Source organism: Triturus cristatus, chromosome 1_2 (genome assembly GCF_964204655.1).
Source record: "Triturus cristatus chromosome 1_2, aTriCri1.1, whole genome shotgun sequence".
Classification (NCBI taxonomy): Eukaryota; Metazoa; Chordata; class Amphibia; order Caudata; family Salamandridae; genus Triturus; species Triturus cristatus.
The window spans coordinates 756596719-756615373 of record NC_140580.1 but is presented as its reverse complement, the minus strand read 5'-3'; the positions used below and the strand labels follow the sequence as shown (position 1 = coordinate 756615373).

The 18655-nt window shown below is 45.8% G+C and overlaps 1 protein-coding gene across 2 annotated transcripts in view; it reads right to left on the bottom strand.

Moving 5' to 3' along the window:
- Positions 1-1513: 1513 nt before the first annotated feature.
- The window catches only part of PAOX (polyamine oxidase), a 382337-nt gene continuing 365195 nt past the window's right edge, over positions 1514-18655 (bottom strand). For both annotated transcript variants that reach the window (XM_085608703.1, XM_085608704.1), the window contains exon 8: positions 1514-2280. In XM_085608703.1, coding sequence (XP_085464829.1) covers positions 2131-2280 — 150 coding nt within the window. In that variant the 3' untranslated portion in view covers positions 1514-2130. The remainder of the gene's footprint in view (positions 2281-18655) is intronic.

Here is an 18655-nt window from a genome sequence, read left to right as displayed (position 1 = left end):
CAGGTAGTGCTACTTTACCAGGGACTTCCAAGTAAATTAAATATGCCAATTGGGAATAAGCAGGACCACTGGAATTATGCAGCAGGATAGGGCCAACTTATGCAGCAGGGTCGAGTAAATTATGTGGCAGGAAAAGCCAAATTATACGACATAATGCGGCACATGTAATCTTATTATTTCATAATGTCGTCATTTTAAAACTTGGTAACACTGTCTGGGCATTGGTTGCACAGCATTAGCACCAGTTAAACCCCCAAATATAGCAATAAGCAACAGAAAGGTGATCAGTCCAGCTTTGCCAAGGACCTTTCACTGCACAGCAACATGTGTCGCTGCATTTTTAGTAACTTTTGAACAGTTAGAGCTTAAAACAATTTTTTGGGTTAACATATGAAGATTATGCAGCAGATGAATTATGTGGCAAATGCAGCAAGTCTATAACTATGCGAAAATTGTCATGGCTGTACAATCGCATAATTCTAGTGGCCCTGGGTATAAGGTAATTCTACCATGTTCTGAACAGAAAGCACAAGCATTTTAGCATTGGTTAGCAGTGGTAAAGTGTGCAGAATCCTAAAGCAAAAACAAAGTCAGCAAAACAGGATGGTTGAAGGCAAAAAATGAGGAGGAAAAGCACATCAAGGGTTCCAAGTCTAACAGCAGCTCTACACCACACTATTCTACTTTGCACCACTGTACTATACTTCACTGCTCTCTACCCCACTCTACAGCTCTGGTCTCTGGGCCAATGCACTCTACATCACACCACCCTACTCTGCATCACTCCACTCTAAGCAACTGCACTCTATGCCATTGTACTCTGCAGCACTCCACTCTACTGTAATCTGCACCACTCTATGCCACTGCACTCTATACCACTGCACTTTAGGCCACTCTACTCAATGCCACTACACTCTAGGCCACTTTAGTCTACTCTGCACCAGTCTAATCTATGCCACTGCATTCCACGATTTCTGCCACACAACACTCCACTCTACGCCACTCCTCTCTGTGCCACAAACCTTTAGCCATGCTGAACAGCTGCCAAGCTGGGATTCCACATGGCTAAAACACATTGGCAAAGCCAATAGCTGTTGCATAAGGGAGACCTATTGGCTTTGCCAATGCTTGTTTTTAACATGGCAATTCTACCTCGTGTTGAAAATATATTTGTTTAGACTCTAATTAAATACTTTTAAGTGTTTTTTCTTGTTCATTTTAAGTTTAAATTGAAAATGGGTAAAGTACAGGCTATGATTTTCCCAATATTTTTACTGGCCAGGGTATGAAAATTCTTGTAAAATACTGTCCAGGTAGTAATCCAAAATCCGCTGTCGTCACAGACGCTTAATGTCTGCCCTCTCAGCACCCCTTTGCATTCTGGTCAGCCCCCCAACACCCAATGATGACTTCCTACTCCTATTACTCAGTCACTCTACATCTCAAAGCTAACTCACTTGAGGCATTTTCTGCAGACTTGGAATCCACGGGGATTGAACACAAACGCCGGGGACACAGAAAATGCATATTTTATTATTTGGAGATGGCTAGAATGAAGACACACAGACTGATCTATACAGAAGCTGGTGGGCACGTTAGGCTGACTCGCTTAGTTTTGGAGCTCGGGAGAGGGCGAAGTCTTCTAAACGACTTAATTGCATTTCAGAGTGGTCTTTCTTTCCATTGAGGCAATCGGCTTGCCTCTAATCAACTGATAGAAACACTAAAAGTACAATATAAAAAAAATCAATCATGGTCACTACAGCTCAAGACAAGCAGAGGTTTGGACGAACGACAATGGAAAGTAAACTTGCAACCTAAAAGGAATGCCCACTAATGTGCAATGCTCAGTGGCTCGTTCCCGCAGGGAGGCAGCTCTGGTACACTCTGAAATCATGGCCACCCACAGTTCTTTTTGATAAGTTCTTCAGTCTGCTGCAACTTGGAGGGTGTTGGTTTAGTTTGATGTTCTAGTCAGTAGTTGGAGCACTCATTAATTCGCCAAGTGCGTGCCTGGTTGAGTCTTAGATCATGGCTTAGCTACAGTTTTGCCCAGGAGTTTCCGTCCATGCTCAGACCTATAGAGAATTGCTGCCTCTGGCCTCTGCGTGCCTCGTCTCTCCTTTCCTTTTAGAGCTTTGGTTTATTACATTGCGGTTCTGACAAAGCATACAAGTGGATGAGGCGTTCTGCCTCTCTCCAGCCAGACTCCAGTGCTCCATGGGTAGTAGAGTAAAATGTTCTGTGGGTGGCTTCACCGGCAAACAGAACCTGCAGAGGCTAGGAGCAGAAAAAACCCAATTAGCATGCGTTGTACTTAGAACAATTATTTTAACAGCTTTAACGGTTCCTATAAAATATTGTTCAAAGAAGATAAAACGAAGTATACATAGTTGACATTGTGTAGTACTTTAATGTGGCGTTAAGTAAAGCACCCCCCATATCAAGCTACAACCAAAAAATTCATAGCAATTAACTCACTAGTGCACAAAAATACAATAACAATTAGTAACAAATGTCTGTAAATAAGTTTCTTCTCTAAGTACAGGGAGAAAACTATTTAAATTAACCCCTCGCATGCCCGCCCCTTTCCCCGCCCAGTGCCGCGCTTTTTATTAGCGGGCGGAGTTCATGACGAGCTGGACTCGTCATGGGCACAGCGCCACCGCAGCCCATGACGAGTCCAGCTCGTCATGGGCACTGAAGGGGTTAAATATCAAAAAAGCAAAGCTTGGTTGGTTTGGAGTGACAACCAGCCGCAGCAGCTAAGAACGGTGGGGCTGGATGGGATGGGGGGGGGGGGTTATCGAGAGACAACCACAAGGGAAAATCAAATAAATAATTAATTTTCCCTCGTATTCATCTCTTGAAATACCCAAAGCCCTTACCAGCAGCGGCCGCCGCTGGTGCCAACAGATGGAACAAGCACATCCCAAAAACTCTACAACAGCATAGAAAATTACAAACTCAATGACCACCCCCACTGCCTTCGCGGTACACCACTTATATGGAAACTGTATGGGATTTTATAACATCTACAAAATGACAAAAAACAAGCATTGACTAAGTCAATAGGCTTTGCTTTTGAGACTACTGGCTCTGCCTTTTGTTCCTGATGTACAGCACTAGCATTACTGACTTTGCAATGATTCTTGGACATGTTGTATAGCAGCCTGGCTACTGTGCAGCACTGCTAAAAATAATAACAATAAAAAAGGACTATGCTGCATCCAGTGCTTATACATTTAAAAAAAGAGCATTAGCCATGGCTGTGTCATAGCACATTTAAATATTAGATTTAGCAACACCGCAAAGCATCTGCACCGCTGTACAGCATGGCTACAAAACATTGCCAAAGCCAACAGATAGCATAGGTGAGACCTCTTGGCTTTGCCAAGGCTTGTTTTCAGGTTGAAGTCTACAAGACAGCGTAGCTGTCTTGTTTGTTAACAACATCTTAGGGACAATCAGAATACTTACCTAGGAATGCATTCTGCCCATTGCTTACCATTGGCTTTGTGTTTTGTAACACATTTGCTTGCTATCTATTTACTGGCTCTATTTGTTTTAGGCTGTCCAGCTTGAGTTCGTCCCTTCCATGGCCCATACCTTATTTACTGTAGTCTTTCACCAGTACTCGCTTTCTGTAAACAGGCCATCAAACCTTGCTCTTATCTTGTCACATTTGCTGTTCATTCACAGACAGAGGGTAAATGTCAGGCTCTATCTTCCGAGGAAGCTTGATATTTACTTTTCTTTCTCTGACTTCAAAGTAAAAGGGTTTATGTGACAATCATGCTAGCTACTCTGGGTTTGCTGGAAGACAGCTGTAATATGCTATTTTTTTGAGCACACATTTTTTTTAAATGTCTGTTCAAATGTAATTGTCATTTCAATTGAAGGTGTGCTGTCTATAATGGCAGTGTGTTACCACACTCAATTCATACTCGACTTTACTCCACTCTACTCTGCACCACACCACTGCACTCCACACTGCGTCACTGAACTCTACTCTGCACGATTCCACTGTAAGCTACTGTATTCTACATCAATTTACTCTATGTCTCTCTACTCTACTCTGCACCGCTTCACTCTATGCCAATGCACACTATTCTACTATGGATCACTGCACTCCACCATGCCAGTCTAGGCCACTCCACTCTACTATGCACTCTACCACTCCACCCCACTGCACTCTATGCCTGGGGTCACCAACCTTTTTTGTAGTAAGAGCTACTTATGTTCAATGAAAATCATCCCAAGCTACTAACATTATTAGAATTTTAATACTGACCACATCAGACCCGTTTACATTTTTGTCTCAAATACACACTTTTCCATTTTTGCATACATATATTAATACTACCAAGCAAAAGCTTCTAAAATTTAGTATACCAGGCTTTACACAGGAGAGCTACTTATGGGTAGTTGGAGAGCTACAAGTAGCTAACAAGTTACTCGGATAAGTCTGCTCTATTTTTTTTTTTTTAAATATATTTTTATTGCAGGAATCAGTAAATCGTTACATAATCGACCAGCATTATATAACAAGCAAGATCAATGAGACACACCCCTCCGTCCCCCCGCCGTAAGTTTCTTACACAGCCATTCAGCCCACAACCCTAGGGTCGGGCGGCGAAATTCAATGGGGGCTCAGAAGGATGTCGAGGCTGGTCCGGATGATCCACTGTCCGTCATCTGCTTTTCCAAACAAGCCTATAAACCCAGAAAGAAAAACCCCACCCTCAAAAACGCTACGAACCAACGAGAACCCACCCACCCCCGCCATCAGCGCACGGCAACAACCTCAACAGGATCTGCTAAAGGACCCATGGGGAAAGCAACAGAGCTGAAAAGTGCAATCGTCTATCGGGACTTGGGGCGAGCTGCTTCCTCACTTTCAGAGTCGCTGGGGGCGCAATAATCCCTAAGGGCCTGCACTAACGTCTCCCACTCCAGCGCTGCCTCCTGTGCCTTCTCATTACGCTGCCTCCAAGCTAGCTGGTATCTTAGCGTGCTCTCCCCCGCCGCCCACTTCAAAAGTTCGCTGTGCCACCGGCTTCCTGTCGGACCAGCTCGTGCCTTCCAGTTCCTGGTCACCTCTCGTTTAGCAAGGAGCAGCCCTAAATCAATGAACTTGCTAGATATTTTGTTCTTGGGGGTATGAGGGAACCAGTGCAGGAGTCCCACCGCCGCGTCAAACGATAAGGATCTCCCCGTCGTCTCCTCCAGGGTCTTCCCCACTTCTACCCAATAGGATGACAATCCCGGGCAGGCCCACAGCATGTGGAGAAGGTCCGCCTCCTGGGCCGGGCACCTGGGGCATTCCGCCGAATTCGTAGCAAAATATCGCCTGATTTTCACCGGGGTCAGATATGCTCTATGGAGCACGTAGTAGTGGACCAATTGAAAGCGGGCGTGGCGTGTGCCCTTCCAGGCTCGCCGCACCAGCTGGGACCAGGTCATCTCCGGGATCTCCTTGCCAATGTCCTCCTCCCAACGGTTTCTCAGAGTAGTGAGGGGAGCCAGCCCCTCATTGATCAGTCTGCCGTAAAGGCAAGTGACCGCTTTCACCGTGCCCGCAGACATCATCACGTATTGGCATACCGGGGATAAAGGAGGTTCCTCCTGCCCGCATTTCCAGTGCGCCTGGATCGCTCGGACAAGGGCCGAGTGCAGCAGAAAGTCGCCGCGGGGAATCCCGAAGCGATCAATGAGCTCCTGAAAGGGCAAGAGCGCCCCGTCCTCGTATAGGTCACCTATTAGCTGTAGGCCGGCGTCCTCCCAGTTCGCCAACCGTGACCAATCGCCACCATGGGGCAAAGCCGTTAGCATCCCCAGAGGTATTTCGGGCGCATACGGTGTTCTCAGGTGGCCCCGGGCGCGAGCTCGGTTCCAGCACAGGCGAACGGTCCGCTCCTCCATCGACAAGTCCTGCAAGGCCAACCGTTGTCGCATCGCTATGAAGGAGAGAACATGCCTGGCCATACCCGTTCCCCTCCTGTCTTCTGGGCCCCGGAATTCCCGAGCGATCTCCTGGGTGAAGGTCTGGAGCTGCGCCGCTAAATAATACTTTTCGAAGTCCGGCACCGCAAGCCCACCCTCAGCCTTCGGCCGCATCAGGGTCTTGAGGGCCACCCGCCGGCGGCCCGAGCCCCAGAGGAATCCGACTATCATTGATCGTAATAGTCGAAACGTGGCCGGTGGGACCCAGATCGGTAGTGTCCGGAAATAATATAACAGCCGGGGAAGCGCCACCATTTTAAGCAAAGTAATCCGCCCTGCCACCGAGAGCGGTAATAAGTCTGCTCTATGCCAATCCACTCTAATCAACTCTGCACCACTGCACTCTCATCTGCACCACTCCATGCCACTTCACTCTACTCTACTCTGAAACGATCTACTCTAACCAACACCCCTCTGCTCTACATCACAGCAATCTGCACTCCACCACTCCACCCTAACCACAGCACTCTACGCCAATGCATTCTACACTACCTTACTCAAAACTAATGCACTCTAGGCCACTATACTCTACTCTGCAACACTATGCCACTGCACTCTGCACAACTTTATTCTACTTTACGCCACTGCTTTCTATGGGACTGCACTCTACGCCAATGTACTATACACCACTGAACTCTACGACAGTCCACTCTACAACACTATGCTCTCTGACACTGAACTTAACACCACTGCAGTCTATGCTACACCTCTACACTACTCTACCCTGCACTTCTCCACTCTTATCTGCATAACTCCACTTTACATCCCTTCACTCTACGCCACTCTACTCTGCAACACTGCACTCGCCGTCACTGAACTGTATGCAACTCTATTCTGCACCACTCTACGCCACTACATCACTCTACTCTGCATCGCTCCACTCTACGCCATTCCACTCTAATCTACTTTGTACCACTACATGTCATTCTATTCCAATCTACCCTGAGCCACTCCACTCCACACAACTCTACTTTATCTCACTGCATCCTATGACATTCTATTCTACTCTGCTGCACCACACTACTCTACGCCATTCCACTCCACTCTGCACATCTGTACTCTACGCCACTGTAATCCCAATGCACTCTTCACAATTTTACTCAAAACCAATGCCACTGGACTCTACACAAATCTACACTGCATGCCACCATACTCTACAATACTCTAAACCACTGCACTCTGCATCACTGTACTGTACGCCACTGAACTTTACACCATTTTACTCAAAACCAAAACACTCCATGACACTGCACTCTATGCCAATCTACTCTGTGCCACTGCACTCTATGCAACTATACCCTACAACAATCTAAGCCACTGCACTCTACCCCACTGTCCTCTGCACCACTGCACTCTACTCTGCAACACTCTACTCTATGCCACTGCACTCTACACCACTCTATTCTACCTGCACTACTGTACTCTATGATACTGATCTCTGTACCACTATACTCCACACCACTGAACTTTATGCCAATGCACTCTACACCACCCTAATCTACAAGACTGCACTCTCCTCCACTGAACTCTCCGCCACTGTACTCTGCACTCTATGCCACAGCACTCTACTCTGCACCACTCAAATCTACGCCACTCTACGACACTCTACATCACCTCACTCTATGCCACTGCACTCTAGGCCACTCTATTCTACCCTGCACCACTGTACTCTATGCCACTGCTCTCAGCACCACTCCACTGTGCACCTCTCTACGCCAATGCACTCTACTCTACTGAACTCTACACCATTCTACTCTGCACTACTGCACTCTATACTACTGCACTCTACACCACTCAAATCTATGCCACTCTACTGTACTCTATGCCAATGCACTCTATGCAAATCTACACCACTGTACTCTACTCTATGCCCTTCTACTCTGCACTCCACCCTGCACCACTCCACTCTACTCTACACCACTTCACTCTACTCTGAAACAATCTACTTTATGCCACTGCACTCAACTTCACCCTGCACCACTCTACTTTGCCACTGCACTCTACACCCTCGACTCCACGTCACTACACTCAATGCACTCTACACCACTTAAATCAAAACCAAAGCACTATATACCAAAACTACTCTGCACCACTGTACTTTACGCTATTTCACTGTAGGCCTTTCTAATCCGCTCTACTCCATGATATTACACTCTAGGATGCTCAACTCCATTAAACTCTACTTCACTCTACAACACTCTACTCTACTCTATCAAGTTCAAATATTTTGGGTTAAAAGATGCATGTGGCCCTGCGCAAGCTCTGACCCACTGACTTTATTAACCCAACCGAAAGATAAGTTGGTGAACTTAAAAAGTATCCTTACAATAATGAATATGACAATTTAGCATATTTATAAATACCAAGTCATTTGTTAAAAAATACTATTATTATTATTAATGAGGAAAATGACTCATGAATTTATAGTCATATTTTTTTATGAAACTTGGGGCCTGAGTACGAGTTTGGAGGTGCGGGAGGGGACCGCCACACTGGTGACCTCACACAGCACCAACCCCATGTGTGCACCGTCAACCAGATTACAAGTTTCTTCATTTCTGGCTGGCTTTTTTTGGTGGTGCCTCTGAAAATGGGCACCGCAATGGGAATGCCCAAAAAAGTTCCTGCAAGGCATAGACAGTAAAGTCCATGCCGTGCAGGAACTGAGGTGCATGAACACAGGGGGGCACATGTTGTGCCCCCCAGCATGCATCCCCATTCATACACATGGGCAACAGGAGGGCTGTAGGGCCCCCTTTGTTTCAGGACAGCCAGCCTTTTCATGAAGTAAAGACCACCATCACACTGCTGGCGGTCCTGAAACTCTTAATACGCATGGGGGTGCTGCAGTGGCACCATCAGCATATTCCGGAGCCCCTTACCGCCGCACCACCATCAGGGAGCAGCGGTTGTAGAGGTTCAATAGTGGTCTGACCGCTGTGCCTTATAAGTTTAGTGGGCCTTGGACCCCCAGATTCGTAATTAGGCCCTTAATGGTTACCCTGTGCATTTTTAAGAAATAAAAAATTGTAGGTTTTATGATGAATCGTTCGAAATATTGGTTTATCATCAGTTAATGGTTTTGGACAGACATCATCAGTTTGAAATCCCTTTTTTTACTCTAGACTGGTGTTTTTTGTAGATGTAGCTATTAAGAATATTGCTTTTAACTTAAAGGTAAGCAATACAATGATAGTTTTAAATTGAACTTCTTTTTCGAGAACTTTATTTAAGAAAGTGATCACATGTATATATTCACAAGTGGGCCCTACCAGTCTAACTGTAATTCCAATTAGGATGGATCTCAGTGACATAGTTCTAAGATTTAATTGCGTAATGGTAGTATAGTCAGTTAATTTGGCATACAATTAGAGAATTTTCCTTTTGGTCTTTCATTGGATCTCAGTAATTATTTTGTTCTCTTCAGAATACATATATAGACATGACAAAACTGAGATTCTCATTAAGAAGACTGAACAGAAGTGGGGATCTTTAGAGTAGGATCGGTTACATGGGTCTGGCAGGTAAGAATAGTTTCATTAAAAATCTGAATTTCTTGTGACGGTTGGTGCAAAGAACTTTGATTCCAAGTGGGATTTGTACCCTTTTTTAGTCTATCTGCATGTGTGATTAGCAAGGTTCATGATTGAGACATACCGATATAACTACTCTCTCACTTCAAAGCATCATTATTCTTTGATTGAGACTATTTGTGAGCTACGCTGTTAACAAAATTTGAGGTAAGAATGTGGTTTTGGATGATTTTGTGAAAATTCTTGGTGTAATGACCATACCAGCAGCTTATGAAATCAGACTGACAGTGTGCAACTAAGGATAAATTCTAGTATTGGTATCTTTGCCCCTCTCTCCTGGAGAAAAGACAAATAATATTTTGATTGGGTATTTCATAAAACAAAATGAATCTATATAGAATGGTTCCAATTTATGCATCTTAGTCACACTGATCAGAATTAGCGAGTAATCAAGAATTTGTTTTTCCAATTTGGGTAGATTGACTATAATTCAAGCCCTTTATAAGAATATTGTTTACCTTTACAGCCCCTAAGAAGCATCTGTATATGCCGGGAAACATGTGTTGGCAGTGGTTACAATAACCACTCAAAGAACAACATAAAGGAATACTCACAAGAATTAACAATGAATTTCAACATCTCTGGGTTATGAAGTTGAGATGGCTCAGCAAAAATCATCCATTATTTGGAATGTCCATTACTCTGTTGATGTTTTGATTATGATTGGAATATGATTATTATAAGCTGTTCTATGAATGGATTGTAAATATAGATTTTTAACAATAAAACATTTATTTTTTAATGAAATGACTTAGTATTAATAAAAATGCCGAACTGTCATTCATTATTGTGAGGATACTTTTTAAGATTCCCAATGGCCTAACATTTTAGAAACTATCCACTCTATGTCACTCCATAGTACTTTACTCCACTCCAGGACTTAAGTGGGCCGGGTCCTGCCAGTGCTCAGCACCGGCAGTTCTAAAAAGCAGGTGCTGAGAGGGGTCTCTATCGGGCTCTCCATTTTTGCCCTCACCGTTAGTGTGAAAAAATATATGTTAAGTTTGGAGCAGTACCACCCTTCACAGCCTTTGAGGTAACTTCAAAAAGACTCATTTTAGTTCTTTCACAGTCTCATCATTTCAGAACTGAAACATTTTGAACATTATATACCACAAAGACATAGTTGTTGCTTATTTATCTTATGCAGCTAAGAACCATTGACAAAGCCAATAGTCCTGGCTTGTTGTAGGAGTGATGTTACTTGTTGTTACTGTGAGCAATGACAGAAGCAGCAAAATACCCGTCGGGAGGCACACTATGCTAAGTACAGATTTTTAGCTTACGTGTGTTTAAGCCATGCCCATAATTACATCGACCACGCCACTTTGAGACCCCCCAGTTCTTCACCCAACTTAAACCCCTGCTTCACTCTATTCTACGAAACATTACTCCACCCTACTCCACTATACACCACTCCACAACACTCAACTCCACTCTACTACATACACTACTCCACTTTTTGCCACTCCACCTTAAGACAATCTACTCCACTCCATGCCACTCAACTCTGCTCTGAGCCACTCCACTCTACAATACTTCATGCGATCCATGACAATTTACTGCATTCAACTCTACTCTACTCAAGTTTACTCCATTTATGCCCTTTCACTTCACGATCCTCCACTACACTCCAAAACGTTTTGAGCCACTCCATAACACTCCACTCTACTCCACTCTACTCCACTTTACACAACTGCCTTTTAGTAATGCTGAACAGTAACCACACTGGTGTACAACTTGGCTAAAACATGTTGGCTAAAGCCAATATCTCCTGCATAGGCGCGACCTATTGGCTTTAACAAGCTTGTTTAGACACAGTTGACCGCCAAGCAACAGCAGGCACTCTGCAGGTTTAACCTCCCAAAAATATCAACAGCTGTACAGTGCACCCTTCACATCATGTAATCTGTTCTCAACCGAGGTAGACAGACACATTCTGCTGTATCTACAGAACCGTGCCTGCAGGCTGGGTCAGTGAGTGAACAGAAACTAAAAGATGTGCTTTGCAGATAACGAGTTCGAATTTAGACAAACATTCCCTCTTTCACGAGTTAGTAAAGCTGGAGTCTTTAAAGTGGGTTCTTACAACGTTTAGAAACGTGTATATAGTTTTATTACATTACAGCACTTATCGTTGGAAATGCCACTGCTGTAAAGAGCTCTGCTACGTCCAGTTTTTTACAGCAAGCAGCATGATAAAAAAAAATGGTGTCTGTGCTGTTCCACCACCAAAGAGGGTTTGCAGCTTTTTCTGAGCGGTGAAATATCAGCATAGTAGAGATGAGTCTTCACAAGGAGGGAAAGCGGATTCTATTTCATCGCATTAATAAAATGCTACCATGGAGTCGTTTAGCAAATTTTGTTTGTTTGGTGGACTGTTCAATTATTGTTTAATTAAATTAGTATTTCCATAATAATATTAGTAGGGCATTCATTTACGTTTTAGCATGTGCCTGTTTGTGTTTGATCTGAATCAATTGTGCCACATGTATATATTTAGTACTGTAAAGCAATATAATGGTCTAATTAGTTCCCCCCAGTTCAAAGTTTGTGTGATTACTTAAAATCATTACAATTCACGAAAAATAAAAATATCACAACAAGAACACCCAAAATGCCACGGAACCATAACATTAATATTCATGGTCTAATTAAACTATTGTTATTAAATAAGTTATTAAATGATTGATGTACATTTGAGTCAGCTTGTAAAATGCTGCTTTCGATTTGAAGGGGCAAATGTTTATTTATTTAGGCACTGTATATCAGTGTAAAAATGTATATTGTTAAATGAATTGATTATTATACTCAACAAACTATGAATTTATTAGCGGGCCTTGGTTGTACACGCATACCTTATTTTATTGCGGTTAAATATGTATTTATATTTACTCAATAATTACGTTACAGTTAAATCAAAATTAAATGTGACTGACTTATTAATCAATCCTTTTATATCTAGTATAACACACGTAAAACTCATTTTAAACGATTAAACCAACAAATCACTTGTTACACAGCGCGCACACAAAGGTTCATGCTTTGCAAGGTCAAAGTGGACAGCCGAGAGGGACCTCCAGGCAGGGATCAAGTCCTAAAAAAAGAAGTGGGGGGACTGACCAAGTCAGGCAGTATGCAAGTGACATCTTGATGCGTGCTATCAAAGCACATGACGTCACGACACATGACATTCCATGTGGCATCAGGAGGACAAGCGACGGGGACATTAGTCGAGCCAGGGTCGGCGGCAGCTTTGTAGGCGTGCGGCGGACTCGGTTACTTTCCCCACTTTCAGAGCGGATTCGTGGTGGGGGACGCGGGCTCCGTCTGACGGAGGTAAGGTGTTGTGGGCGTGGGCGGCGGCTCGATCGGCCTACAGCGGTCCGTTTGCTGGTTTCCGGGCACTTTGCTGTGTCGGCCCCCAAGGCAAGAGCCTTTCATTCGCACCAGCGCAGAGGCCTAGAGGTACAGACTGGGGAGGGGGCAGGCCTTTCCCGATTACCATCGTACCGTAGAACACTGTTTTTTGCTGCACGGCGCCTCGGGACACTGCCCCGCAGCGCTCGCGCTTACGGAGGCCACACGTGCACGTAAGGCTGTACAAAGCGCAGGGGCAGATTGCCATTTCCTCGGGGCACGTCTACCATTCGGTATCGTTTTATTGTGTGTGTGTGTCATTGAATGGTAACGCTTGCGTAGGGGGTTTTTTGTACAGCCTGCAGGGCGGGGTTAGCACTGGGGTGTTTTTTCGTGTTTAGGGAACTGAGAGGCTGGGGGTTTCATAAACAGGGAGAACGTTTCCAACAGGGAATTTGTTTATTTTTGAGGCTGCAGGGGATTAACGTGGTCAGAAGCCTTTGATACTCACCTTATTTTGTATGCCATCAGGCGCCTACTATTATTACACTGCAGCAAAAATATATTAATCGCTTTGTTCTTTTTCTAAATAACAGGAAGGCGCGGTGTGTAACGCTGTGGTTTTACAGGCACTACGCGGATCGTGTAAAAGCAGCTCCAGGTGCTGACAGGTGCCTTCTCGTCGGTGTGAGGCGGCAGTAACCATCAGAGGGTGCCTGAGGACACGGTCAGAGGACTGCACCCCGGCGCTGCTGGGAGCCAAGCAGGTTGGAGCCTGTGCCCACCTGCCCTGCTGGGTTAGCCAGTAGCGAGGCTCCGGTAGCGAGGGTGAAGTGGCCCGCGTGTTTCCTCCATCAAACCATTGGTAAAAATCTGGTACAGGTAGTAGTGTAGTCATGCCCCCGAAGGCTAAACGTGGCGAGCGGCGCCCAGGTATAGCGACTGTTTTAGACGCGCTCATGAGGAAGATTGGGGAGATGGATAGTACCATGGCACAGCTGGCAGAAAGGCTAGATGCGCAGGAAGGGCCATCGGGGAGGTCGCGCAGGGACGCTTTACCTCCAAGGGAAGCTTTTCCTCCCTTGCCAAAGAAGAGTAGGGCTAAGAAAGGCGCGCGGGTTGTCCCCGGTAATGGTGGGGCCCCAGTTTTGCCCGTAATTCCCGCATTGCCTAATGCCCCGGCAGGCGAGCCTCTTCCTGTCGACCCGGTGGGGGGGGGGGCTGTTCCTTTGCTCCCCGCGACGCCTGTTATCCCGCCACCGACACCTGCACCTCCTATCCCCTCTCCCGCACCAGCGGTGCCAGTACCAGCAGTTCCGGTGCCAGCGGTGCCTGATCTTTCTTTACCTGTTCCCCCTGCACCTGCAAATCCTATCCCGGCGCCAACACTGCCAGTCCCGGCGCTGCCTGCACTTTCGGTACCTCTTCCCCCCGCACCTGGGGGGGTGCCAACACTGCCTCCCGATTTTGTTTTCAGTTTAGCAGCTGTGCTTCCCTGGCTGGGGGGCATGGGTTTGAACGTGAGTGCAGCGGGTGTTGTCGGAGCGGACGCGTTGGAAAGGGCGAAGCAGCTTATCGATCTAGCGAAGCCTAAAGACGTGCCGGCGATTGGGGCCCCCAAGGAAACCCCGGGATCTTCGCAGGGTAAGCCACAGACGTTGCCAATGTTGGGCAACCACCCTGTGAAAAGAGTGGGTGGACGCCGTGTAACCGCCTGTACCCCCGACTCGTGCCCTGTCTCCAGGTGCTTGTGGGCACGGGCTGTGCTACTCATGGCACGCATGATGCACGGTAGAGCGTGCCCAGAACACGGAGAACCACAGCCTATGTATCCTGTGACTACTGTTTGGAAATTGGTGTTTAAGCTTTCACCTGAAATCTGCACAATGGGCTACAGCACCGCAATCTGGATCCCTGTATGACGTGCTTTCATCCTACTCCTTGCGGAGGTGGGATCGGGAAAAGGGGTGCTCTTCTGCGCTGCCGCTTTGATAATACCTGAAGCCAGTCTTGTAAAGGAGATGGGGTGTGTTGTGTTAAGACACCTATCAATAGTGCAATCGCCGCTAGAGTGATATTGACGAGCTCTGCGCCTTTACTGGTGGTGCCTTGGCTTGGACGAATGACTTGTCACTTGGGGAAAGGGTCTTGAAACACGACATAACACATGCTCTCTGTTGCAAGCCATATATCCAGACATTACGGGTCACTTGCTCACCAACCCCTCCACATATGTCCTTCAACAGGCTTCTCTGCTGATGGTAAAGACAGTTATATTGCGCTGTTGTGCCGAGGATTTATGCTCTGGGGCTCAAACAGGTGGTTAATGTCTACATTCGTGAATGTCCGCCCTGCATCCAGAATGACACAGAATCCTTTGTTCGGCTAAAATGCTTCACTGCCCATTGGGTCTAGGTCCGAGATACAGGAGCGGCTCCTCCATGAGAGCGAGGTTGAGTCGCCCCCACTCCATAAAATTGCCCCCGAGCAGGGAGCTTTGCTCTTATGCTTAAAGTGCGCATGTTTCTTTGGATGGTAGTCTTGCGAAGCCCGCCAGACATACGCATTTTAAAGTCCACGCTAGGTTAGACAAAGTGCAGGCCTCCAGAGCTCTTGGGAGCGCTGCAAGAGGCCACTCCCTCCAATCCTGATGTGCCTCTCATGCTGAGCGAAGTGCCAGGATTGGAGAGTGCCGTTTCCCGGTCCAGAGCTTCCAGGAGGGAAGACACCGGAGCGTGGAGGACGTTATGTGACAAGTCTGAAAGGTAATTGGCCTTTAAGTTATCTTAATGCCACCCATATGTTGCCTGTCTCACCACCCTAAATATATGCCAGCCACCACCTGTGTGACTATCCCCGTAAAAGAACATTATAAATACCTAAATAAACGTGCACCTGTACACGTTAACACCACAGCCCTCCCCTGAAGGCCTCATAACTAGTATGGAGGGGCTTCCATGTTTGGGTGAAGCAGCACTTTAGTTTTCATTCCATTTCATCTTGTGAAATCTACCTAGCTGATAATGCTAATGGGCGCAGAGGGCATCAGTGTGCCATTGCTTGCCACAGGTTCGGATTGCGTGGTCCATTCACTGACGGAGTTAGTCAGTTAGTCAAATAATCTTTATTAAGCCGAATATGGTCATAAATGACACAAATCAATACAGTATAACCATAAGCAGAAAAATGTAAAAAAAAAAAACAAAACCACAAGATCATGCAGACTGACAATGCTTAAATAGGAGAAACTGACACTGAAGATCATGTGGACAGTCAAATCGTCCACCCTTATGTTAAAAATGGACAGATATAATATCGACATTTGGCTACACTCCTATAAAGTGCAAAGTGCAAGGTAAAAAGATATGGAAAAAACATTTGTAAATATAAAATACTAAAGTTAAAAGCAACAGACACGTACTTCCAGAATCACACAAAGATCACGTTATATCAGTGTATTATCGGCAGAAATCAATCAAGAGTAATTAGCCCTCCATGGTTTTCTTAGCTCGGACTGCGGCTTTGAGAAAGGAGCGCACCCTAAAGCCAATGGCTGCTGGGTTCGAAAGTTGCAGATGGTACAAGGCCGCTCTGCATCTGCGATGTCCCGATGATTTCAAAAGAGGTTTGAGCAGAAGACTGCGGGGATTATAAAAAAAATTGCAGAAAACATGTAATGTAGTAGCGACTGCACAGAGGCCCCATCACAGGAGCAGAATAAAACAGATCCTCCCCAAGGTGTCGGCTTGATTGGCAGTGATCATGAGCCGCCAAACCGCGCCAGCACTAAAACGGAAACGGAGAGACCCCTCCCATTGTGTGAGATCGAATGAGAGGTCAAAAGCGTGACCTGCGTTTTTCATTGGTTCAGTTTGGAACCGACTTGCTTCACAAAATTCCAAGAACAAACTCTTGACCCGTAGTTTGTCTTCTTTCTTTATGCTCTTCCGGGACATAAAGAGACTGGCCAACCCAAATGCTTGGAATGTTTTTGAGATGTAACTTAGCCAAGGAATAGCACACCCTTCCTCAATACTAAGACAGTCCAAGATGGCATCTCTACAGAGATGGGCTTGCGGATTGACCCATATACTAACCCAAAGTAGTACTGGGGGGGCCAATTGGACCCTATCCTTGATGTGACGCTGGCTTACCGCTGCATGTACGATGCAACGGGTGGCAGTCGGTGGAAGGTGTAGAAGCCTCTAGTATATGCAGTTTTCCTCTAGCTGGAGAGGGGAGCTCTTGGTGGTAGCCGTAGCCCCAAATCTCCGCCCTGTACACAGCAGCTGGGGCACTTTACGCATTCTACACCTTTAAAAGAGGCAAAATGGTCTGCCTCGCCCTCATTCTAAGGAGATTAAAAATGAAGGAGTTAGTGCCCAGCTCCATATTTTATGCCCCCCACACCAAGAGAAAATATTCAAACCCATGTTAGGAGGATAAGTCAGTTGGCTGAACGCACACTGCAGAGATCTCCATGAAATGTGCTGGAAATAGGCTTCCTTAGAGAGCTCTACCTTTCACCACAAGAAGCCAAGGAAACAATGACTAATGAGGTGTTTACACTTACTCCACAAGTATTACACAAGAGAGAATTAAACTGGTGAGTGCTATATAAACACTAAATTAAACATTGCATTGTTGTGAAGACACCCACTTCAACGTAACACAGCGGCCCACAAGATCCCAGCCTGAGCACAACCTATCCACACAGCTAAACCATGGTTTGTGATCCTTCACTGGACTGTCTGGGGCTGAACCTTACTCTGTAAACATAGGATATGGAGTCTACTGAAACTGAAAACTACATTTGTTTTTATCATATACCTAAAACGAGACAGCTGCAAGAAATATGGTTTAAAAAAAATGTACGATGTGTACACAGCACAGAACGAACCCAAACGCCAGAGGAAAGAAAGCGCTTTACCTTAGGGTGGCTTATAAAGCGCCGCACCTGGCTATGCAGAAATGGGGGCTGGGGTTTCGACCCGATGAAGAGCCTGCTCTACTGCTATTCACCGCGTGTTACATTGTAAATAGTACAGGAAGAGACCGGTCTGCGAACGCTTCAGAATACACACACTAATGATAAATAGAGCCAAAAAGAAGATGTGTATGTGATGTAAATGACAGACACAAAGTGTGAAGGGAGAGTTACACACAATGCGAGTTACAGATAAGGATAAAGCATTCTAATACGCGTCTGCGCTATGTGAAAAAGCCCCCCAAAAAAGAAATAGTACCCCAATCACAGCACAAGCAGCGGACTGACACTAATTAAAATAAATCAATCTGTATGTGGTCCATGCGCCACAGAAAGAAAAGTGATGTAACAAGTGACGCCCCTCCTGTGCTACTGGAATTAGATGGCAGAAAAGAATAGTGATAATGATGCCAACGAATGGTAAGTAATGGGCTGGCTAAAAGCCCCTTTTTTAGGTCTCGCCTAAGCCAGCGCTTTAGCGCTGCTCTGGCGAGAGCTTTAGTAAACGGGGGTTTTTGAAGTGCAAACTAGTGCTTTTCAGGCCTCCAAATACAGTGCATGTGCGCCGGGCGCGCACACCATTTGGCAGCCTGCCTGATCACTTTCGCGGCCGCTTTGATGTTCTCAGTGAGCCGCGCGGCCACTGAGAACATCAAAGCGGCCGCGAAAGTCCTCACCATTTGCCACCCACTCCCTTATCCCACTTCCT